The 24,550-nt window shown below is 48.1% G+C and overlaps 1 protein-coding gene across 1 annotated transcript in view; it reads right to left on the reverse strand.

Annotated features, from left to right (window-relative positions):
* Positions 1 to 24,550, reverse strand: part of LOC140420857 (nitric oxide synthase 1-like) — a 514,337-nt gene that overhangs the window by 39,794 nt on the left and 449,993 nt on the right. Inside the window, exons 22-24 of the mRNA XM_072504947.1 lie at positions 15,999 to 16,086; positions 15,330 to 15,451; positions 8,697 to 8,845 (exon numbers count right to left, since the gene is read on the reverse strand). Of these exons, the coding sequence (XP_072361048.1) occupies positions 8,697 to 8,845; positions 15,330 to 15,451; positions 15,999 to 16,086 (359 nt within the window). The remainder of the gene's footprint in view (positions 1 to 8,696; positions 8,846 to 15,329; positions 15,452 to 15,998; positions 16,087 to 24,550) is intronic.

The raw sequence follows: 24,550 nt of genomic DNA on the forward strand, positions 1-24,550 counted from the left end.
CTAGCCACTTGTGCTACCATGCTGCCCATGTTATTTGTGGGAGATCCTCTAACAGTAACCACATGGTAGGGTGGAGCATAAAGGGAGAAATAATGGGAGCTTGCCAGAAAGGCACAATGATAATCATGACCGATTTTATTTATATTTTCTATAATGAAGACTGATGCAAAATACCAGTTCAATTCACCTGCCATTTCCTTGTTTTCCATTATCAAATCTCTAGACTCACTTTCAATAGGACGAATGCTCACTTTGTAACTCTTCTTTTTTAAATGTTTATAAAAATTCTTTCTGTCTTTTTATATTTCTGGCTCGCTTTCCCTCATTCTCTAACTTTTCCCTCGTTATTAATCTTTTAGTCATCATCCGTTGTTCCAACCTTCTGACATGCCAACTGTCTTTACACAACTATATGCTTTTTCTTTAAGTTTGATACTATCTTTAACCTTTCTAACGTACATAAAAAGCAAGAGGGTAGCCAGGGAAAGGGTTGGCCCACTGAAGGACAGGGGAGGGAATCTATGTGTGGAGCCAGAGGAAATGGGCGAGGTACTAAATGAATACTTTGCATCAGTATTCACCAAAGAGAAGGGATTGGTGGATGTTGAGTCTGGCGAAGGGTGTGTAGCCTGAGTCACATTGAGATCCAAAAAGACGAGGTGTTGTGCGTCTTGAAAAATATTAAGGTGGATAAGTCCCCAGGGCCTGATGGGATCTACCCCAGAATACTGAAGGAGGCAAGAGAGGAAATTGCTGAGGCCTTGACAGAAATCTTTGGATCCTCACTGTCTTCAGGTGATGTCCCGGAGGACTGGAGAATAGCCAATGTTGTTTCTTTGTTTAAGAAGGGTAGCAAGGATAATCCAGGGAACTACAGGCTGGTGAGCCTTACGTCAGTGGTAGGGAAATTACTGGAGAGAATTCTTCGAGACAGGATCTACTCCCATTTGGAAGCAAGGGGTCGTATTAGCAAGAGGCCAGCACGGTTTTGTGAAGGGGAGGTTGTGTCTCACTAACTTGATAAGAGTTTTTCGAGGAGGTCACAAAGATGATTGATGCAGGTAGGGCAGTGAATGTTGTCTATATGGACTTCAGTAAGGCCTTTGACAAGGTCCCTCATGGCAGACTGGTACAAAAGGTGAAGTCACACGGGATCAGAGGTGAGCTGGCAAGATGGATACAGAACTGGCTAGGTCATAGAAGGCAGAGAGTAGCAATGGAAGGGTGTTTTTCTGATTGGAGGGCTGTGACCAGTGGTGTTCCGCAGGGATAAGTGCTGGGACCTTTGCTGTTCGTAGCATACATAAATGGTTTGGAGGAAAATGTAACTGGTCTGATTAGTAAGTTTGCGGACGACACAAAGGTTGGTGGAATTGCGGATCGTGATGAGAACTGTCAGAGGATACAGCAGGATTTAGATTGTTTGGAGACTTGGGCGGCGAGATGGCAGATGGAGTTTCATTCGGACAAATGTGAGGTAATGCATTTTGGAAGGTCTAATACAGGTAGGGAATATACAGTGAATGGTAGAACCCTCAGAGTATTGACAGTCAGAGAGATCTTGGTATACAGGTCCACAGGTCACTGAAAGGGGCAACACAGATGGAGAAGGTAGTCAAGAAGGCATATGGCATGCTTGCCTTCATTGGCTGGGGCATTGAGTATAAAAATTGGCAAGTCATGTTGCAGCTGTATAGAACCTTAGTTAGGCCACACTTGGAGTATAGTGTTCAATTCTGGTCGCCACACTACCAGAAGGATGTGAAGGCTTTAGAGAGGGTGCAGAAGAGATTTACCAGGATGTTGCCTGGTATGGAGGGCATTAGCTATGAGGAGATGTTGAATAATCTTGGTATGCTCTCACTGGAACGAAGAAGGGCGACCTGATAGAGGACTACAAATTATGAGGGGCATAGACGGAGTGGATAGTCAGAGACTTTTTTCCAGGGTAAAGGGGTCAATTACTAGGGAGCATAGGTTTAAGGTGCGAGGGGCAAGGTTTAGAGGAGATGTGCAAGGCAAGTTTTTTAAACAGAGGGTGGTGGGTGCCTGGAACTCGCTGCCGGAGAAGGTGGTGGAAGGAGGGACGATAGTGACGTTTAAGGGGCATCTTGACAAATACATGAATAGGATGGGAATAGAGGGATACGGACTCCGGAGGTGTAGAAGATTTTAGTTTAGATGGGCAGCATGTTCGACGCAGGCTTGGGGGGCCGAAGGCCCTGTTCTTGTGCTGTGTTTTTTGTCTTTGTTTTTCTAGTTAACCATGGCTGGCATATCCATCCTTTGGACTTTTTCTTGCTTGTTGGAATGTGTCTATTCTGTTTATTCTGAAATATTTATCAAATGTTTGCCATGACGGGCAATACGGTATACAGTGATTAGCACAGTTGCTTCACAGCTCCAGGGTTCCAGGTTCGATTCCCGGCTTGGGTCACTGTCTGTGCAGAGTCTGCACGTTCTCCCCGTGTCTGCGTGGGTTTCCTCCGGGTGCTCCGGTTTCCTCCCACAGTCCAAAGATGTGCAGGTTAGGTGTGCAAGTTAGGTTTGCGTGTGCAGGCCATTCTAAATTGCCATTCGTTCCAAAAAGGTTGGTGGGGTTATTGGGTTACAGGGATAGGGTGGAGGCGTGGGCTGAAGTAGGGTGCCCTTTCAAAGAGCCGGTGCAGACTCGATGCTGAATGGCCTCCTTCTGCACTGTAAATTCTATGATTCTATGACATCTCTATTGACATACCCCTTAATCTAATTTGGCAATTCACTTTAGCCAGCTCTGGTTTCGTGCCCTTATAATTGCCCAGATTTAACTTTAGAAACAGTCCTCTCTCTCTTATATTGAATGTAAAATCCAATCATATTATGGTTGCTGTAACTTATAATCACCATAATCACTTTGAGATCATTAATTAATGCCATCTTGTTGCACAATACCAGGTCTAATATAGCCTGCTCTCTGGTTGTCTCCAGAAATGCTATTCTAAAAGTGTGCCGAAAACATTCTCTGAACTCACCTCGGCTACCTCTGTGTGGTAAACCACTGTGTTCTTATAGTAAAGGTTGTATGGTAGAACCTGCACTACAGGTTCACCTGAGCCCCTGCATGCTAGCTCCGCCCAGGAGCCGGGTTATAAATATGCGTGGCCTCCAGCTCACTGCCATTTCGTCAGCTGCTGTAGGAGGCCACACATCCGATACTAATAAAGCCTCAGTTTGAATTTAACTTCGTCTCCAGCCAAATTGGTCTTGCCTCAATTTATTAGTATCGGATTCAGAAGATGGACCTCCGGATTAAACCAGATCGACTGCAGCTGGATCCACATGCAAGCGACGCCAGAAAGAACTTTCAACACTGGCTAGATTGTTTTGAAGCGTATATCAACGCGGCGCCAACCCCTGTTCCAGAGGCTCAGAAGATTCAAATTTTGTACTCCAGACTCAGCTCTAAAGTCTTCCCGCTGATCCAGGATGTGCCCAATTATGCTGATGCTATGACTCGACTCAAAGAAAATTATGAGCAGAAGACGAACACGCTCTGCGCCAGACACGTGCTCGCAACGCGTACTCAACTACCTGGTGAGTCAATCGAGGACTTCTGGAGGGCCCTGATCCCATTCGTGCGGGACTGTGACTGCCAGGACATTACAGCTAAGGAGCACTCAGATCTCCTAATGAGGGACGCTTTTGTAACTGGGATTGGGTTCGATGTTATCAGGCAGCGGCTCCTAGAAGGGGCCATGCGCGACCTCACAGAGACTAAAACACTAGCGCTTTCCATGACGGTCGCCCTGCGCAATGTACAGTCCTACGCCCCCAACCACGTGGCCCACTCCCCCTACGCTTCATGGGCCCCACAGGCAGCCGCCCCAGCGGGGGCGCTATCCACCCAATACGACTGCGCTACATGCCAGCCAGTGATCTCCGGGGGGCCCGGATGCTATTTTTGCGGCCACCAAAGAAAACCCCGCCAACGCTGCCCGGCCCGCGCTGCCCTTTTTAAGGCCTGCGGGAATAAGGGCCACTACGCAGCGGTGTGCCAGGCCCACTCAGCGGCAGCAGTCGGCCCCCCCCCTGCCCCCCCCCCCACACCCCCCGGTCACGGACAATGGGCACCGCTATCCTCCCCAGGCCATGTGCGAGCAATAGGCGCTGCCATCTTCTCCCCCGCACAACACGTGCGTTTCATGGGCGCCGCCATCTTGCTCCACCCCCGCAACCTACATGCCATGGGCACCGCCATTTTGTGATCCCCAGGACCTCCAGGCGCCGCCATCTTGACCACCCCGCAGCACATGGAAACCAACGGCGTTTCAGGATGCCAACTCAGCGGCCGCCTCATTACCCGACGATCAACCATGACTGGCATCCATGGCAATCGACCAGTCCCGACCACATACTCTGACCAACGCATCCACCAGCATGAAAGTCAACGGCCATGTGACCTCCTGCCTGCTGGACTCTGGGAGCACCGAGAGCTTTGTACATCCAAATACGGTAAGGCGCTGCTCCCTTAAGGTACACCCTACCAATCAAAGTATCTCCCTGGCCTCCGGATCCCATCGCGTAGTGATCCGGGGGTACTGCACGGTTACGCTCACAGTCCAAGGCTAGAGTTCCACGGTTTTCGCCTCTATGTCCTCCCTAACATCTGCGCTGCACTTATCCTCGACCTGGATTTTCAGTGCAACCTCCAGAGCCTAACCCTTAAATTCGGCGGACCCTTACCACCCCTCACTGTGTGCGGCCTCGCGACCCTAAAGGTCGATCCTCCTTCCCTCTTTGCCAATCTAACTCCATATTGCAAACCCGTCGCCACCAGGAGCAGACGGTACAGCACCCAGGATAAGGCCTTCATCGGGTCCGAGGTCCAGCGGTTGCTTCGGGAGGGAGTCATCGAGGCCAGCAACAGCCCCTGGAGAGCTCAAGTGGCAGTGGTTAAGTCTGGGGAGAAAAAACGAATGGTCGTGGCCTACAGCCAGACCATCAACAGGTACACGCAGCTCGACGCATACCCCCCCCCCCCACGCATATCTGACATGTTAACCAGATTGCACAGTACCGGGTCTTCTCAACGGTGGACCTGAAATCCACTTACCACCAGCTCCCCATCCGTAAATCGGACAGGCCATACACCGCTTTGAGGCAGACGGCCGGCTATATCACTTCCTTAGGGTCCCCTTTGGCGTCACCAATGGGGTTTTGGTCTTCCAAAGGGAGATGGACCGAATGGTCGACCGGTACGGCTTGCGGGCCACGTTTCCGTACCTAAACAATGTGACCATCTGCGGCCATGATCAGCAGGCCCACGACACCAACCTCGCTAAATTTCTCCGCACCGCCACTCTCCTCAACCTCACGTACAACAAGGAGAAGTGTGTGTTCCGTACAAACCACTTAGCCATCCTCGGCTACGTGGTCCAGAACGGAGTTCTGGGGCCCGATCCCGACTGCATGCACCCCCTCATGGAGCTTCCCCTCCCCCACCGCCCCAAGGCCCTCAAACGCTGCCTGGGGTTCTTCTCGTATTACGCTCAGTGGGTCCCAAACTATGCGGACAAGGCCCGCCCACTCATACAGTCCACTCATTTCCCCCTGACGGCCGAGGCCCAACAGGCTTTCGCCCGGATCAGAGCTGATATTGCCAAAGCTGAAATGCACGCTGTAGACGAAACACTTCCTTTCCAAGTCAAAAGCGACGCATCGGACGTCGCCCTTGCCACCACCCTCAACTAGGCAGGCAGGCCCGTGGCATTCTTTCCCCGCACCCTCCATGCCTCTGAAATTCGGCACTCATCCGTCGAAAAGGAGGCCCCGGCTATCGTTGAGGCTGTGCGACATTGGAGGCATTACCTGGCCGGCAGGAGATTCACTCTCCTCACTGACCAACGGTCGGTTGCCTTCATGTTCAACAACACACAGCGGGGCAAGATCAAAAATGACAAAATCTTGCGGTGGAGAATCGAGTTCTCCACCTATACCTACGAGATTAAGTATCACCCTGGCAAACTCAACGAGCCCCCAGACGCCCTATCCCGAGGTACATGTGCTAGCACACAGGTAGACCGACTCCGGGCCCTGCACGACAGCTTTTGTCACCCAGGGGTCACTCGGTTGTACCACTTCATTAAGGCACAAAATTTGCACTACTCCGTCGAGGAAGTAAGGACGATCGCCAAGGACTGCCAGGTCTGTGCGGCAAACCGGACCGCGCGCACCTGGGAAGGTCTCCCGCCCCGTTGAATGCCTCAGTGTGGATTTCAAATGCCCCCTCCCCTACTCCGATTGTCACACATATTTCCTCAGTGTGATCGATGAATACTCCCGTTTTCCCTTCGCCATCCCATGCCCCGACATGACGTCTGCCACCGTCATTAAAGCCCTTAATTGTATGTTCAACCTGTTCGGCTTCCTCGCCTACATCCACAGTGACAGGGGATCCTCATTCATGAGTGATGAGCTACGTCAGTTCCTGCTCAGCAGGGGTATCGCCTCCAGCAGAACGACGAGCTACAACCCCCGGGGAAACGGACAGGTAGAAAGGGAGAATGGGACGCTATGGAGGGCTGTCCAGCTGGCCCTACGCTCCAGAAATCTCCCGGCCTCCCGCTGGCACGAGGTCTTCCCTGATGCACTACATTCCATCTGCTCATTACTCTGCACTGCTCCTAACAGTACACCGCATGAACGTCTTTTTGCCTTCCCCAGGAAGTCCACATCCGGGGTATCGCTCCCAACTTGGCTCACAGCTCCGGGAACCATGCTTCTCCGTAAACATGTGCGGCTCCACAAGGCGGATCCATTGGTGGAAAGGGTGCACCTGCTCCACGTAAACCCAAAGTACGCCTACGTGGCGTTCCCCAACGGCCGCCAGGATACCGTCTCCCTCAGGGACCTGGCACCAGCAGGTTCCACCCCCACACCACCCCCGCCGCCCCCATCACATCCCCTAGGAACGTCCGTTCTCCCCCTGCCCACCCCCGTTGATAAAGAGGATTTCGGCACGCTCCCGGAGTCAACTTCGACCACGACAGCACTAACATCGCCGGCTCCATTTCGTCGATCTCAGAGGACAATCAAGGCGCCGGATCGGCTGAACCTCTGACTGGTCCACCGGATGACCAGAGACATTTTCTTACTGTTCTGTAAATATTAAAGATTGCTAATTGTATATACTTATCCACCACCCCCGCCGGACTCAATTTTAACAGGGGGGTGAATGTGGCAAACCACTGTGTTCGTATATTAAGGGTTGTATGGTAGAACCTACACTACAGGTTCACCTGGGCCCCTGCATGCTAGCTCCGCCCAGGAGCCAGGTTATAAATATGCATGTCCTCCAGCTCGCTGCCATTTCGTCAGCTGCTATAGGAGGCCACATATCCGATACTAATAAAGCCTCAGTTTGAATTCAACTTCGTCTCCAGCCAAATTGATCGTGCCTCACTTTGCCTATCTAACTTTTCCAGTTTCTATGTAGATTAAAATCTGTCATGATTATCATCGTGCCTTTCTGGCAAGCTCCCATTATTTCTCCCTTTTTGCTCCACCCTATCATGTGGTTACTGTTAGAGGATCGCCCACAAATGACTTCTTGCCTTTACCATTTCTCATCTCGACCCAAACTGTTTCCACATCCTGATTACCCAAACTTAGGTCATTCCTCTCTATTGTGCGGATACAATTATTAACTAACAGAGCCACACTCCACATTTTCCTCACTATCTGTAAGGGATACGGCACCAGGAAGTGCTGAGGGTTTTGGCCAAGGGTGGGATCAATTCCGGCAAAGGCTTGGAGGGCTGAAAGGCCTGTTCCTGTGCTGTATTAATCTTCTTTGTTCCAAAATATAATGTACCCTTCAATTTTCAGGTCCCAATCCATGCCCTCCTGCAGTTATATCGTTTTAATGGCTATCAAATCCTATTTATTTCTATGTATCCTCTGTCTGACTCCCTCCTCTCTATTCCATCACCACCCTTTATCAGTCGATCTAACACACTTTGTGGGGCTGGTTTAGCTCAGTGGGCTAGACAGCTGGTTTGTAATGCAGACAAGGCCAGCAGCGCGGGTTCAATCCCCGTACCAGCTTACCCGAAAGGTGCTGGAATGTGGCGACTAGGGGCTTTTCACAGTAACTTCATACTTGTGACAATAAAAGATTATTATTATTCTCTTTCTCTATCCCACGTTCCTTTTTCTCTCTCTCTATCTCATGCCCTACCCTACTTTTTGTCTCTATCATATGCTCCGTTGTACTCTCTTCACTCTCGCTCTTACAGTCTGACCCACTTTCCCCTCCCTCTCTAACTCTCTCTCAAACACTCTGCCCCCTCATCTCCCTCTCTCTCATTCTCATTGACACATTCTCCTCTCTATCGCATGCTCTGTCCTACTCATCTTCTCTCTCAATCTATCATAGGCTTTTTCACCCTCTCCTCTTGCTCTCTCTATCAGACCCTCTGTCCCACTCTTCTTTCTCTCTCTCGATCATATGCTCTCTCCCACTCTCTACCACAGGCTCTTCCCCCTCTCCTCCTCGCACACACTCTGTCCCACTCCTTCTCAATCAGATGCACTCTCCCACTCTCTTTGTATATCGCACAATCTGTCCCACTCATCCCTATCTCTGTATCACCCTATCCATCTCGCCCAGCTACTATCACCCCCAGTCTCCATGACATATCTCACTCTCGCTTTACCTTTTTATTATCTGGCTCTCTCGAATATGCGGTGTAAATTTCCTTGAAAACTCCTTTCATCTTTGCGTCCATGATTTCCTCTCTGTAAAGATGATCCATTTGAGAACGACGACATCCAAAGATCAGTGTCATTGGACACGGCTCGCATCCTGCTTCCAGAGAGGAATGAGTCAGTGAGCAATAGTGAGAAAGTCACACACACAGTGAGGGGCGGGAGATCAGAGAGATAAAGAGAACATTGAACAGGTGTCAGGTATAAAGTTCAGCTGAGAACCAAGAGGAACACAGAAGGTTCAGAGGGGAGGTGAAATGCTCATTAAAGAAGCGAAGAGGAGTTATGAGAAAAGACTGGCAGCCAACATAAAGGGGAATCCCAAAATCTTTCACAGGTGGATTAAATAGTAAAAGGGTTGAAAACGTACAATGTTTTGACCTAAACTATTTTCTGTGGTAGGAAATTCCACAGGTTGACCATTCTCTGGGTGAAGAAATTTCTATTCATCTGATTTGTGTCCTCATTTGTGAAAACAGAACCAAAGTATGTATTCAATTGCTCAGCCATTTCTTTGTCCCTTATTATGCATTCCCCTGTTTCTGTCTGTAGTGGGCCTACATTTCTCTTTACCAATCTCTTTCTCTTCACTTATCTGTAGAAACTCTTAGTGTCAGTCTTTATGTTCCCTGCAAGCTTCCTTTCGTACTGTACTTTCCCTTTCTTAATCAATCCCTTTGTCCTTATTTGCTGAATTCTAAACTGCTCCCAATCCTCAGACCTATTATTTTTCTTGGTCAATCTGTATGTTTCTTCCTTGTATCGGATACTATTTTTATTTTCCTTTGTAAGTCATGGATTGGCCCTCTTACCTCCTTTGCTTTTGTGCCAGACAGGTATGAACAGTTGCTGTATTTCCTCCATGCATTCCTTGAATGTTTGCCATTGTCTATCCACTGTCATCCCTTTAAGTAACTCTCCCCAATCTATCAAGGCCAACTCACACCTCATATCCTCATAGTCCCCTTTATTGATTCAGCACCCTTGTCTCCGAATCAACTACTTCACTCTCCATCTTGATAAAAAGTTCTATCATGGTATGGTCGCTCATTCCCAAGGGGTCTCGTACAGCCAGATTGGCAATGACTCCCTTCTCATTACACAGTACCCAGTCTAAGATGGCCTACTCTCTAGTTGGTTCCTCCACATATTGGTCAAGAAAATACTCCAGGAATTCCTCCTCCACCGCATTGTGGCTCATTTGATTTGACCAATCTATGTGAAGATTAAAATCACCCAAAAACCCTAGCTGTTCAAATGAAGACAAGCATCCAGCAGAGGGCAGTAGAGTGGAGCTGCTGATTGGCTGTTGCGGGGGAAATTTGCATACGTCCGGTGCGGTCACTCTAACTTGAAGGTGTACCTGTGCAAGAAACCCTAGCTGTTCAAGTGAAGACAAGCATCCAGCAGAGGGCAGTAGAGCAGAGCTGCTGATTGGCTGTTGCAGGGAAAATTTGCATACGTCCGGTGCGGTCACTCTAACTTGAAGGTGTACCTGTGCAAGAGACCCTAGCTGTTCAAGTGATGACAAGCATCCAGCAGAGGGCAGTAGAGCGGAGCTGCTGATTGGCTGTTGCAGGGAGAATTTGCATACATCCGGTGTGGTCACTCTAACTTGAAGGTGGTTTGTGGAGGAGCTGTTGTCAAGTGACACTTCAACCCAAAACACTTCTTCAGTGTTTCCCTCCCTACCCCCTCCTCTAACCAAACAAAAAAACAACCGCTGTAAAGATCAGGAGGCAGGCTCGAGGGCAGGTAGAAGTAGAAACAAGTTGAACCGTGATGTCACAGCCTGCAGGTAAGGGATTGGCTGGTTACTGGTAAGTAGTTTTTCTTTTCGTTTCCCTCAGGTGTTATCGTGCGGGGCGCAGAGGTTGCTGAGTGAGTGCTTGCTGAGAAGGGGAGTGAATACCAGGTAAGCTCTTTCTTTCTTTTTCTTTTTTTATCTGGGGGGGGATGGCAGAGAAGGTAGTGCAATGTTCCTCCTGCAGAATGTTTGAGGTGAGGGATGCTGTCAGTGTCCCTGCTGATTTCATCTGTAGGAAGTGCACCCATCTCCAGCTCCTCAGAAACCGCATTAGGGAACTGGAGCTGGAGCTGGATGAACTTCGGATCATTCGGGAGGCAGAGGTGGTCCCTGTTGCTCAGAAGGGCAGGGGGGAGAGGAGCAGAGCATTAGTCATTGGAGACTCCATAGTTAGGGGGATAGATAGGAGATTCTGTGGGAACGAGAGAGACTCGCGATTGGTGTGTTGCCTCCCAGGTGCCAGGGTCCGTGATGTCTCGGATCGTGTTTTCAGGATCCTTAAGGGGGAGGGGGAGCAGCCCCAAGTCGTGGTCCACATAGATACCAACGACATAGGTAGGAAAAGGGATAGGGATGTAAGGCAGGAATTCAGGGAGCTAGGGTGGAAACTTAGATCTAGGACAAACAGAGTTATTATCTCTGGGTTGTTACCCGTGCCACGTGCTAGCGAGTCGAGGAAAAGGGAGAGAGAGGAGTTGAACATGTGGCTACAGGGATGGTGCAGGAGGGAGGGTTTCAGATTTCTGGATAATTGGGGCTCATTCTGGGGTCGGTGGGACCTCTACAAACGGGATGGTCTACACCTGGACCAGAGGGGTACCAATATCATGGGGGGGAGATTTGCTAATGCTCTTCGGGAGGGTTTAAACTAGTTCGGCCGGGGCTTGGTAACCTGAATTGTAGCTCCAGTATACAGGAGGTTGAGAGTAGTGAGGTCATGAGTAAGGTTTCAAAGTTGCAGGAGTGTACCGGCAAGCAGGAAGGTGGTTTAAAGTGTGTCTTCTTCAATGCCAGGAGCATCCGGAATAAGATGGGTGAACTTGCGGCATGGGTTGGTACCTGGGACTTCGATGTTGTGGCCATTTCGGAGACATGGATAGAGCAGGGACAGGACTGGTTGTTGCAGGTGCCGGGGTTTAGATATTTCAGTAAGCTCAGGGAAGGTGGTAAAAGAGGGGGAGGGGTGGCATTGTTAGTCAAGGACAGTATTACGGTGGCAGAAAGGACGTTTGATGAGGGCTCGTCTACTGAGGTAGTATGGGCTGAGGTTAAAAACAGGAAAGGAGCGGTCTCCCTGTTAGGGGTTTTCTATAGGCCTCTGAAAAGTTCCAGAGATGTAGAGGAAAGGATTGCAAAGATGCTTCTGGATAGGAGCGAAAGCAACAGGGTAGTTGTTATGGGGGACTTTAACTTTCCAAATATTGACTGGAAACGCTATAGTTCGAGTACTTTAGATGGGTCCGTTTTTGTCCAATGTGCGCAGGAGGGTTTCCTGACACAATATGTAGCTAGGCCAATGAGAGGCGAGGCCATTTTGGATTTGGTACTGGGTAATGAACCAGGACAGGTGGTGGATTTGGAGGTAGGTGAGCGCTTTGGTGATAGTGACCACAATTCGATTACGTTTACTTTAAGTGATGGAAAGGGATAGGTATATACCGCAGGGCAAGAGTTATATCTGGGGGAAAGGCAATTATGATGCGATGAGGCAAGACTTAGGATGCATCAGATGGAGAGGAAAACTGCAGGGTGTGGGCACAATGGAAATGTGGAGCTTGTTCAAGGAACAGCTACTGCGTGTCCTTGATAAGTATGTACCTGTCAGGCAAGGAGGAAGTGGTCGAGCAAGGGAACCGTGGTTTACTAAGGCAGTCGAAACACTTGTCAAGAGGAAGAAGGAGGCTTATGTAAAGATGAGACATGAAGGTTCAGTTAGGGCGCTCGAGAGTTACAAGTTAGCTAGGAAGGACCTAAAGAACTAAGAAGAGCCAGGTGGGGACAGGCAGGTAGGATCAAGGATAACCCTAAAGCTTTCTATTGATATGTCAGGAATAAAAGAATGACGAGGGTAAGTGTAGGGCCAGTCAAGGACAGTTGCGGGAAGTTGTGCGTGGAGTCCGAGGAGTTAGGAGACGTGCTAAATGAATATTTTTCGTCAGTATTCACACAGGAAAAAGATAATGTTGTCGAGGTGAATACTGAGATTCAGGTTACTAGACTAGAAGGGCTTGAGGTTCATAAGGAGGAGGTGTTAACAATTCTGGAAAGGGTGAAAATAGATAAGTCCCCTGGGTCGGATGAGATTTATCCTAGGATTCTCTGGGAAGCTAGGGAGGAGATTGCTGAGCCTATGGCTTTGATCTTTAAGTCATCTTTGTCAACAGGAATAGTGCCAGAAGACTGGAGGATAGCAAATGTTGTCCCCTTGTTCAAGAAGGGGAGTAGAGACAACCCCGGTAACTATAGACCAGTGAGCCTTACGTCTGTTGTGGCCAAAATCTTGGAAAGATTTATAAGAGACAGGATGTATAATCATCTGGAAAGGAATAATTTGATTAGACATAGTCAACACCGTTTTGTGAAGGGTAGGTCGTGCCTCACAAACCTTATTGAGTTGTTTGAGAAGGTGACCAAACAGGTGGATGAGGGTAAAGCAGTTGATGTGGTGTATATAGATTTCAGTAAAGCATTTGATAATGTTCCCCATGGTAGGCTACTGCAGAAAATACGGAGGCATGGGATTCAGGGTGATTTAGCAGTTTGGATCAGAAATTGGCTAGCTGAAAGAAGACAAAGGGTGGTGGTTGATGGGAAGTGTTCAGACTGGAGTCCAGTTACTAGTGGTGTACCACAAGGATCTGTTTTGGGGCCACTGCTGTTTGTCATTTTTATAAATGACCTGGACGAGGGCGTAGAAGGATGGGTGAGTAAATTTGCAGATGATCTAAAGTCGGTGGAGTTGTGGACAGTGCGGAAGGATGTTACAAGTTACAGAGGGACATAGATAGGCTGCAGCGCTGGGCTGAGAGTTGGCAAATTGAGTTTAATGCAGAAAAGTGTCTCCCTGTTATTCTTTCCAAAATGAATCACCTCACAGAGTACTGGGGTAATGGTAAGATTCTTGGCAGTGTGGATGAGCAGTGTCCATGTAGATAGATCCCTGAAAGTTGCCACCCAGGTTGAGAGGGTTGTTTAGAAGGCGTACGGTGTGTTAGCTTTTATTGGCAGAGGGATTGAGTTTCGGAGCCATGAGGTCATGTTGCAGCTGTACAAAACTCTGGTGCAGCCGCATTTGGAGTATTGCGTGCAATTCTGGTCGCCACATTATAGGAAGGATGTGGATGCATTGGAAAGTGTGCAGAGGAGATTTACCAGAATGTTGCCTTGTATGGAGGGAAGATCTTATGAGGAAAGGCTGAGGGACTTGAAGCTGTTTTCGTTAGAGAGAAGAAGGTTAAGAGGTGACTTAATTGAGGCATACAAGATGATCAGAGGATTGGATAGGGTGGACAGTGAGAGCCTTTTTCCTCGGATGTTGATGTCTAGCACGAGGGGACATAGCTTTAAATCGAGGGGAGATATTGTCAGAGGTAGGTTCTTTACTCAGAGAATAGTAAGGGCGTGGAATGCCCTGCCTGCAACAGTCGCGGACTCGCCAACACTAAGGGCATTCAAATGGTCATTGGATAGACATATGGACGATAAGGGAATAGTGTAGATGGGCTCTAGAGTGGTTTCACAGTTCGGCGCAACATCGAGGGCCGAAGAGCCTGTACTGCGCGGTAATGTTCTATATTCTATGTTCAGCAGTGCAGTTTGGGGGTCTACATATGACACCCACTAATGTTTTTTGTCCCTTGGTATTGCTCAACTCTACCCATACAGATTCCACATTGTCAGAGCTAATATCCTACGAAAGGGGTTGGTGGTGGAAAGGCAATTAAAACAATTATTCATAGCTGTCTGGTGCATAAATAAAAGAGGAAAGGTGACTCAACCATGACTTACAAAAGAAATTAGTGAAAATATTAAATCAAAAGAGGAGACAGATAAAATTGCCAGAAAAAGCAGCAAGACTGAGGAGTGGGAGAATTCAGCAAAAGAGAACAAAAAATTTGATCAAGTGGGGAAAACAGAGGTCACGATTTTCTGGCCTCATTGCGCTCGAGCGAAAGCGTGACGGTGTAGCAGGAAAGGTCAAAAACGAGAAAAATGTCGGGCACCAAACAATTTGCGATGCAACCACCCGCCTCCATGTGTGACATTGGGATTCCGCAACAGTGTGGCGAGAAGCCAATAATCATCACTTAAGCCCTATTTCCATACAATTAACGGGAGCCACCCCATATCCAACGGGCTGCCGTGATTCAGCAGCTTCCCCAGCAAGTGGTCACAATGGGGCCAATTAGTACTCCTTTCGAAAAACGTGAAACTGGCCGCTGGGCTTCTGTGGGAGTCGAGGAGGTGAGTAGCCATCTTTGCTCACAGGCAATGAGCCCGGGACATTGGGCTTGTTGCCCCATTGCTCGGCTGGGTCTGGGGGTGGGGCACCCTCTTTTGGGAGGGCACCCTCGCCTGAGATGGGCCGCCATGGGAGAGGAAGGGCCCCTTGGGAAGCTCAAAGGGCTGAATGGCCTACTCCTGGTTTCTATGCTTCTATGAGAGAGAGAACGAGGGATAGCCTGAGGGAAAAGAGAGGGATAGCTTGCGGGATACTGATGGTGAAATGAGGAATCAAGACTCTAAATTAAATGGTGAGTATGAATGCACAAACCTTTGTTTTCAATTTCATATAATCTCTGTTGCCAGAAGCTTCTGTAAGGAGCGATCCCAGTGCCAGGACCCACAAGCATACATGGGACTGACATTTCAGATGGCAGGTGGAACAGTGGAGCCCTAGAAACAAGACAGGGTTACACATTTCATGTTGATGTAACAGTTCAGAATGGCAGCTGTGAATCTCTCTCTCTCTCCACACTTTTGCCTTCGAGTCCCAACATTCCAGGTTCATGTGTTGTTTTCTGCCTTGCTCTATCCAGATGGCTTTGATGTGTAGTTGAGAAAACGAGTCTCGTAAACCAACAAAACTATTTATTAAACACTACTAATTGGAATCAACACTTATCCCTAAGAAACAAACAGTTGATTGATCACACATAAACTACACTCATCTACATTTAACTCACAGATTAAACTACTCTGTTGCTCTCTCACTATCTTCAGTTCTCCTAGTCAGCTCCAGCTCCTACCACCTAGTCCAACCTTCTGCCCCACAAGGCTCAGTGTCATCCCTTATAGGCTTTCAAGATTAGCTCCCTCTAGTGGCTGTCTGTAAACATTTAATTAACCCTTACATTATCTTCATGTATGATAATACCATAGTTCATATGTACAGGGAGGATGGGCAGGGATGGTATATGTTTTGTTCTGTTTGAACTCCTACCTTCTGATGAAACATGTGACAGCCTCACCAGGACTGATGTGATTCAGCCAGGAGGAGCACACTCCATACCGCACTGGACCCTGTTCATCTGAAAAGATGCAGAACAAAATACAGTGAACACATGTGGACCCATACCCTCAGGTGAGTCAATATCTAATGGGCTCTTTCCCTGGGGAAAATTAGTACCCATGTGGGCCCACTCACAGGGGAGAGTCAGTGCCCAATAGACCCAACCCTCGGGTAGAGTCAGTACCCAAGGGACCCGCTCTGGGGGAGAGTCAGTACCCAAGGGACCCGCTCTCGGGAAGAGTCAGTACCCAATAGACCCACTCCTCGGGGAGAGTCAGTACCCAAGGGACCCACTCTCGGGGAGAGTCAGTACCCAATAGACCCACTCCTCGGGGAGAGTCAGTACCCAAGGGACCCGCTCTCGGGGAGAGTCAGTACCCAATAGACCCACTCCTCAGGGAGAGTCAGTACCCAAGGGACCCGCTCTCGGGGAGAGTCAGTACCCAATAGACCCACTCCTCGGGGAGAGTCAGTACCCAATGGACCCGCTCTCGGGGAGAGTCAGTACCCAATAGACCCACTCCTCAGGGAGAGTCAGTACCCAAGGGACCCGCTCTCGGGGAGAGTCAGTACCCAATAGACCCACTCCTCGGGGAGAGTCAGTACCCAAGGAACCCGCTCCCTGGAGAGAGCCAGTGTCCGTGTGGGTCTCGACCTTAGGAAAAGTCAGGCATGTGGGAAGGGTCAGGAATCATGGGCCCTGGGTCTTCTCTTATTTCCATGTCCCATATATCCTTCCCCGGCCCAATCCTTCCCACAATCAGGCACGATATTTTCCCCTTTCAAGATTCACCAATCAATTCACCAAAGAAACACAGAAAGGTCAGAGTGAAATGAAAACTCCCATTGTGAAATGAATGAATTGAAATGAAATGAAATGAAAATCACTTATTGTCACAAGTAGGCTTCAAATGAAGTTACTGTGAAAAGCCCCTAGTCGCCACATTCCGGCGCCTGTTCGGGGAGGCTGTTACGGGAATTGAACCGTGCTGCTGGCCTCCCTTGGTCTGCTTTCAAAGCCAGGTTTAGCCCTGTGCTAAACCAGCCCCTTGTTGGTATCGGATTACAGATACCATCCGATATATATGCAGCATGGGGTCATGCATGTGCGTGGTGGTCGGCAGGTGCACTCTCCTCTGCAGGAGATTCATCGCGGTCCCCACCTCACTCGTACCTTCTGGCACTAGCTTTCCTGACACTGTGGTGGCCCTCCCCTCCTGGATCCTGGAGTCGGTTATAAGCCTACCCTTCGCTCGCTATATAGTTTCCTCTCTTTTCATCCTCCTTACCCTCTCTTACACTCCGCCACCCTTGCCTCTTCCTTCCTATGTTTTGGTTCCCGGATTCAGAGTGAAGTGGTACAGTCCTGAACAAAGTGTCTCTCAGATTATTTCAGTCCCTTTAGGCGATCTTTTCACCGCTATCTTTGCTGCTGTTTTCCCAGCCCGTTCTCCTGGATAAATTTGTCCCCGTCCGCAGGGCTCGTGAAAAAGTATTCCCTGCCCTGGAATTTGACCCAAAGATTGGCCGGGTACAGCATCCCAAACTTCACTTTGCTCTTGCACGGAGCCGCATTCGCTCTGTTGAACTCCCCCCCCCCCCCCCCCCAGCGCTTGGCCAGGTCTGTCCCAATGTCCTGATAAATCCTGATCTGGTGTCCTTCCCAGTTGTAGGCCTTTGTTTGTCTGGTCCAGCTGACGGGGGTGGGTGTACACACCAGCAACAGGGGGATAGATGGAGGTAAATGGGTGATGGGGAGTAGGGAGCGGGGACAACAATAGGCCAATAATCCGGCTGTTGTCCATGTCGGAATCACGGCCTCATCCTGGGAATTGAAACTTTGCTTTTTGTGATGTTGAGCTAACTTGAACGTGGTGAATGAGGTGCTGTATCAGTGTGTCCAAGCAGGGAGGGGGCAGCAGGGGCAACACCATGTGAATCTCATCACCCTCCACACACATCCCCACTTCCCACTTCCTTCTCTCTTTCACTTCTACAGGATCCTTTCCCAGTCCTGGTATTGGTGCATTTTGGCAATTATCGCACTCGGCTGCTCTCCGGCCTTGGGTTTCGGCCATAGCGACAGTGGGCTCTGTCTATTCCTGACGGGTTAGGGAAGCTGTCCCTTCCCACCAGGTTTCCCAACATCTGGGCAATATAGACCCTGAGGTCCCTGACTTCGATTCCCTCCGGCAGGCCAACTATCCTTAGGTTCTGGCACCGTGACCGGTTCTCCTGGTCCTCTATTTTCCCTTTTAGGCTTCCCTGTGTGTCACCAGAAACCTCGCTATCTCCATCTCTAGGGCGGTGATCCGGTTGCTCTGATCCATTAAGACTTTTTCCAGTTCCTTGATGATGTACCCCTGGGCCTCCAGTCATCTCTCTGCCTTATCCAGGGCCACCTGCATGATCGCCGGGGCTCCATGACTGCCACCCTGATCGCCGCTTTAGTGTCGGCTTCGATTTCCTCCCTTCAACTCTCTAGTGAGTGACGAATGTGATATAAAATAGTTACTTTAGAGATACGAGTTAATGTAATGTAGAAATAAGCCACTTTGATTCTGGCAGTTAGGGACAAAGGGGTTTGAGACCGCATGGAAAAAGCAGGAAGAGGTGTGTCTATGAGAGTGATGCTGCATTGATAGGGGCCAGAGAAAGGGATTGGAAGTGAGCCAATCAGAATAGATCGAACAGGTCAGGAGGGACATAGGCTGACCTATGTCCGTCGAGTATGTGAAACTTGATACCATTTGAATTGATTTGCAGAGATCCCTTTGTTTCTTTGTTCATTCGCTTTCTGGGATATAGGAAACTGGATGTCTCTTATATTTCTATGAAATGAATCAAGCTTGCAAGCTAAATAAATAACTTCTTTTTACGTGCGAATCCATCTCAACTTTTATTGAGGCCAGACTGACAGAGAAAGAAATTTGGGGATCCACATTTGGTGCCGAAAACCGGGATTTCTCAGGGCGATCCTGATCCAACTGCGAAATCAGAATGAGACTGATTATGAACAGGAGGATGGGGAACAAAGGGCCCTCAATGTAGAACTGGAAAACGACCGCGCATTGATTGTTCCCCTCTTCTTATCGTCTGATTAGTCTGGTCACTCGCGGTTGGCACAGAAAGACCGCCTCGACGAAATCACAGGTCAGTCTGGGGATTAGCACTTTAATTGATGGGATTTCATATTGTTGTTTCGGCTTGGGTTAGGGTTTTGGGCTGATGGGACTTTAGTAATGAAGGTTCAGTCTATTATATGGGTTCAGAGGCTGATGTGACTTCATTAATGAAGGTTCAGTCTATTATATGGGTTCAGAGGCTGATGTGACTTCATTAATGAAGGTTCAGTCTATTATATGGGTTCAGGGGCTGATGGGACTTCAATAGATGGAGGTTCAGTCCAGTATAACTGTTTTTAAATCTGAAGATGGTTCAACTCTATGTGTGAGTGTTTTAAATATATAGTTGATTAAGCTAAAATTGTCTCCTTGGACTGTAAAGTTCCGAGGTCCAGTTGAGATTGTGAGGAATGCTGCATATTGGTTGAAGCAGAAGTCTCTCAAAGGGTTAACAGCAGCAGGCGGAGTTGAAAACAGACAGTGCTTCTCACTCAGGCTTTGAGATAACAGCAGCAGCCCTAGTGTAATCGGATACCTTTCCTTTGAGTCAGTGAACACCAGCAAAGTTACGTTTTGAATTAATTAAAGGAAACCAGTGGGTTTCTCCACCTCTTTGATAAAAGTTATTATTTTCGAAAGCAATTGATTGAAATTGCCAGAATCTTAAGTTTTACTTACTTGAAATAAGGTTTATCTCATTTTATCTGGAGATTAATAGAAACTTAAAGAAGATCATGGACACCATTTTAAAAAGTGTCAATCTGGAGATGATAGTTGATTTTGCTAATACTTATGTGTATGTAAAAGAAAAAAAAACTTGTTAAAAGAAAAATTGTTAAGATAAAGAAATAATTAAGTTGTAAATGTTATACAAGTTTGTGTTAAGCAAATTGTAAATTTAGTTCTGAGTTGAGATCAGAGCTAAGCTTGCAAGTTGCAGTAATTCAATTTGAATTTTCAAACATTTTTAAGTTTAAAAAAAAAGAGAGCAAATAGAGAAAAGAAGGACACAGATCTTGAATGCGTTGAATAGCACATTTCAAAGGCCCATAAATCTTTCTGTTATCTTAGACCTAAAACCTAGGAAGATTGAAGAGCCAGAGGAATGTCTGGAGCGTTTTAATGAAATCCACCGGGGGCAGTCAGGCGATTTGCTGTATCAAAATGGTCAGAATTCCCCTCAATACTGTGCTATGTTAATGCATTGCCTACCACCTTCTGTGGTTACTGCTGTGAAATGTAATAACATGAATTGGACAGAGAACGACCCTTCCCAGATGGCAAGGGCAGTCAGATTTTACTGGAAGGAGGGTGTAGGCCAAGAAGGAGGCTCAGTTACAAAGGTTAAGACTGAGTATGTAATGAAAAAGGATGATCTGCGACCCCAACAAGCGGCAGAAATGGTAGTTTACCAGCAGGAGCCCCAATATAGTGACTTTGGGTGGGTGGATCAGCGAAGAGGAGGATGAGACAACAGTGCTATATTTCTATCACCCCCCAGTGGTGGACGTTAGACGTTGAACAGTCACTGCATCACGTTACCCTGGCCTATGACAGAACTGGACGAAACAGGGAGTTGGAGGACAAATACCGGCCATTACTTGAGACCGAATGGCCAGTCAAGGTTACAGCCACAGTCACGGGAAAAGAAGGTACAGCCGATTTTGTTACAATATCACCACATTTATGGCCACAGTCAGCTTCGGTAAGCCCTCATATTACACGTCAGGTCCATGACCAGTACCATGCCAGGGATATGGGGCGAATGGTCAGCATCTTACCGCAGCTCGTCAGAATAGGTATGAGATATACCTTTTGAACAATCCACGTCTGACATTTAAATACTGTACCACTATCAATCCAGCCTGTTTTCTTAGTGGTCCCCCTGTCCATGAAGACACACCTGGCCACGACTGTTTAGCCTTGATTCAGGAAACTACCACAATAAGGGGCGATTTGAGTGACATTTCGTCAGAACAACCTGACATGATTATGTGTGGTCAAATATCCCACCGGGGTTTAGTTAATGACCTACTGCAGGCCCTCCTTATGCCCGCGTAGATTTCCGTTATTAAATGCGCTGCCCACACGAATGGTACAACCCCAGTTGACGTTGGTAATGAACGAGCAGATCGTGCAGCGCGCACAGCCACACAAATTCAGCAAGTGATGGTGCCTAAAATGTTAAGTCAGACTAAACGATCTACTATGAATATGTCTGCTTCTGACAAGCCAATGCCAACCATCCAAGACGTCATAAGGTTACAGGAGGACGCTCCTGAGAGTGATAAACAAATGTGGAAACGGTTAGGTTGTACATATGATTCTGTTTCCTCTTTATGGACCACGCCTGCACATCAGACTTGTATGCCTGATGTGCTGGCTTTATGGGTCATTGAATGTGTACACTTTGCAACTCATTGTGGGGCTCGAGGGACTAGTGATTTGTTGCTGGACACTTGGTGGCACCCTAAAATGCAGGGGTTGGCCCAAAGTATCAGTAATCGGTGTTTGATTTGTCAGCCATATAACACCGGAAAAGGTATCCCTTGTGGGAAGGGGCAAACACCGTTGCCCAGTGGTCCCTTTGAGACGCTCCAAATGGATTACATTGAGTTGGAAAGGTGTCAATGTTACAAATATGTTTTGGTCATTGTGGATGTGTTCAGCAGATGGGTCGAGGCGTATCCGACTATCTATAGTAAAGCTGCTACTGTGGTTAAAGTCTTGGTGAGGGAAATCATTCCCCGGTACGGTATACCAGCTCAGTTAAGTTCTGATAATGGGCCTCATTTTATTGGACAAATTAACAAGGAGTTTTGCTCCCAGTTGGGCATACGCCAGCAGTTACACTGTGATTACAGACCGCAGGCGGCCGGGTTGGTTGAGAGACACAATCAGACCCTCAAAACTAAATTGGCTAAATTAAGAGCAGACACGGGACTGACATGGCTTAAGTTGCTCCCCGTTGCCCTCTTCCAGCTGCGGGTTACACCTGCGGGACCAGCCCGGCTCTCTCCCGCCGAGATTCTTTATGGCAGGTTCCCAGACGGGTTCAGTTTCATCAGATGACTGAAGAAATGACCGCCTATGTTCTAGCCCTTACGCAAGTGCTCAAGGAACTCCATGGCCAAGTCCGCGCGGTTCACGAGCCATTGCCCCAGTACCTAGCTCACTTTCAGTCCAGCCCGGTAGTTATGTCATGGTCAAAAATTGGACTAGGAAGGGGTCGGAGCCGCGATGGGACAGGCCCTTCCAAGTTCTCCTTACCACCCCCACAGCAGTTAAAGTGGAGGGGCGAAGTGCTTGGTTCCACCTACATCACTGTAAATTGAGTCCATCTCCACTACTGTAAAAGGTCGGATACTAACCTGCCTCCCTTCTCCAGTGCTATTTTACAGGTGTGGAGCATGATGGAGTGGCTACGCATCGTCTGTCTGATATTTGGCCTCACTTCGCTTGGCGTGTTATTGGCGATGGACATGGAAAAGGGGAATATTATGTATCTGTGTAGCCCCAACCAATCTACAAGGATACATCACCTATGCAAAGGTGATGTTCTTCGCTGCCCCCATATACGAGGACATGGTATCGACTCATGGAAGGTCATCAAAGTTAAGGAGAATGCAGGAGTCATGAAGCAGCTGCACCGGTCCCGGCGATGGGAAGGGAACATTATATGGACATTGCCTTGTTTTTGGAATACATGTAAATTTGATTTTGGATGTGTTAAGAGTGGTACAATAAAGGTAAAATCAGGCTGTCAGAAGAGTGTAGGAAGAGACCATGAGAAAGAGAAAGGGACTAGAGAGAGGACGGGGCGTATGAGAAGGGAAGTACAGCTAGAACGTAGGTTACCGGGAGATACACTTAAGTTAGTTAAAGGCCAAACTGAGGAAAACCCGGGTAGTAAACCTTGGGAGCCCTCGGGGCAATAACCAAGGAGTTGTCTCAGCTACGGTTGTTTGCAATGCAGAACCGGTATGCTCTTGACTATCTTCTGGCCCGTGAGGGTGGGGTATGCGCCATAGTACAGGGCAAGTGTATCATGGGTGTTCAGGACTTGACCGCTAACATTACTAAATTTATGGATCGCATACGGGATCACTTGGACGGGATGCAGGATCCTGACTCTTGGGGTAACTGGGGATTTGGAGGATGGAAGGACTGGTTGATAAATAAGGCCATGTATCTAGTGGTAGCTATCGGCTGCATCTTTGTGGGCCTGGCCATCCTTAAATGTGTGATGGGTAGAATGCGGGGTGCACTAGATCAGATCACCGCCCCAATCACCGGAAAAAAAAATTTAACTGTTAAAATCCATGAGGGTGAGGCAGATGAAGGGGGGCTAAGACAGGAATTGGAAATGCAGCAACAGATCTTTTTAGATGAGGAACCGTAGCTATGGATTGGATAGTTCGGTTATCATGGAATGATAAAAGGAGGGAATGACGAATGTGATATAAAATAGTTACTTTAGAGATACTAGTTAATGTAATGTAGAAATAAGCCACTTTGATTCTGGCAGTTAGGGACAAAGGGGTTTGAGACCGCATGGAAAAAGCAGGAAGAGGTGTGTCTATGAGAGTGATGCTGCATTGATAGGGGCCAGAGAAAGGGATTGGAAGTGAGCCAATCAGAATAGATCGAACAGGTCAGGAGGGACATAGGCTGACCTATGTCCGTCGAGTATGTGAAACTTGATACCATTTGAATTGATTTGCAGAGATCCCTTTGTTTCTTTGTTCATTCGCTTTCTGGGATATAGGAAACTGGATGTCTCTTATATTTCTATGAAATGAATCAAGCTTGCAAGCTAAATAAATAACTTCTTTTTACGTGCGAATCCATCTCAACTTTTATTGAGGCCAGACTGACAGAGAAAGAAATTTGGGGATCCACATGAGGAACTTCCTCCATCCACTCCCCAGTGAGGTGGAGCCCCGTGTGCGGTTTGCCAATCCCTCTCATTCTGGTGGGGCCGCCCTTCGTCATCTCCTGCGCCCGCCTTCTCGACCGCTTGTTCCTCCTGGCTTCTGCCGCTTTTTGTTTCTTTGCGGCTTCTGGAGCTACTGTTACTGAGCATCGTCTCTTGTGCTGCTGTTCGGTAGGGTGAGGGGTTACTTTTCTCCCTTTTCTAATGGGTTATTTTGAATAAACAAGCCTAATTTCAGGCTTTTAGGAGGAGAGCCACCTTTCGTGTGTCTTCACAGCACATCCCTGTCCAGGATTACATTTACACAGTTCGCGGTACTTCTACAAATATTTCCCAAAATTGTTTTAACTCCGAGCTAAAGATCCCTTTTAGGCAACATTCCTCAGAGCTTTTATCTATAAATATTCCAGTGATATTACCAC

Source organism: Scyliorhinus torazame, chromosome 5 (genome assembly GCF_047496885.1).
Source record: "Scyliorhinus torazame isolate Kashiwa2021f chromosome 5, sScyTor2.1, whole genome shotgun sequence".
Lineage (NCBI taxonomy): Eukaryota > Metazoa > Chordata > Chondrichthyes > Carcharhiniformes > Scyliorhinidae > Scyliorhinus > Scyliorhinus torazame.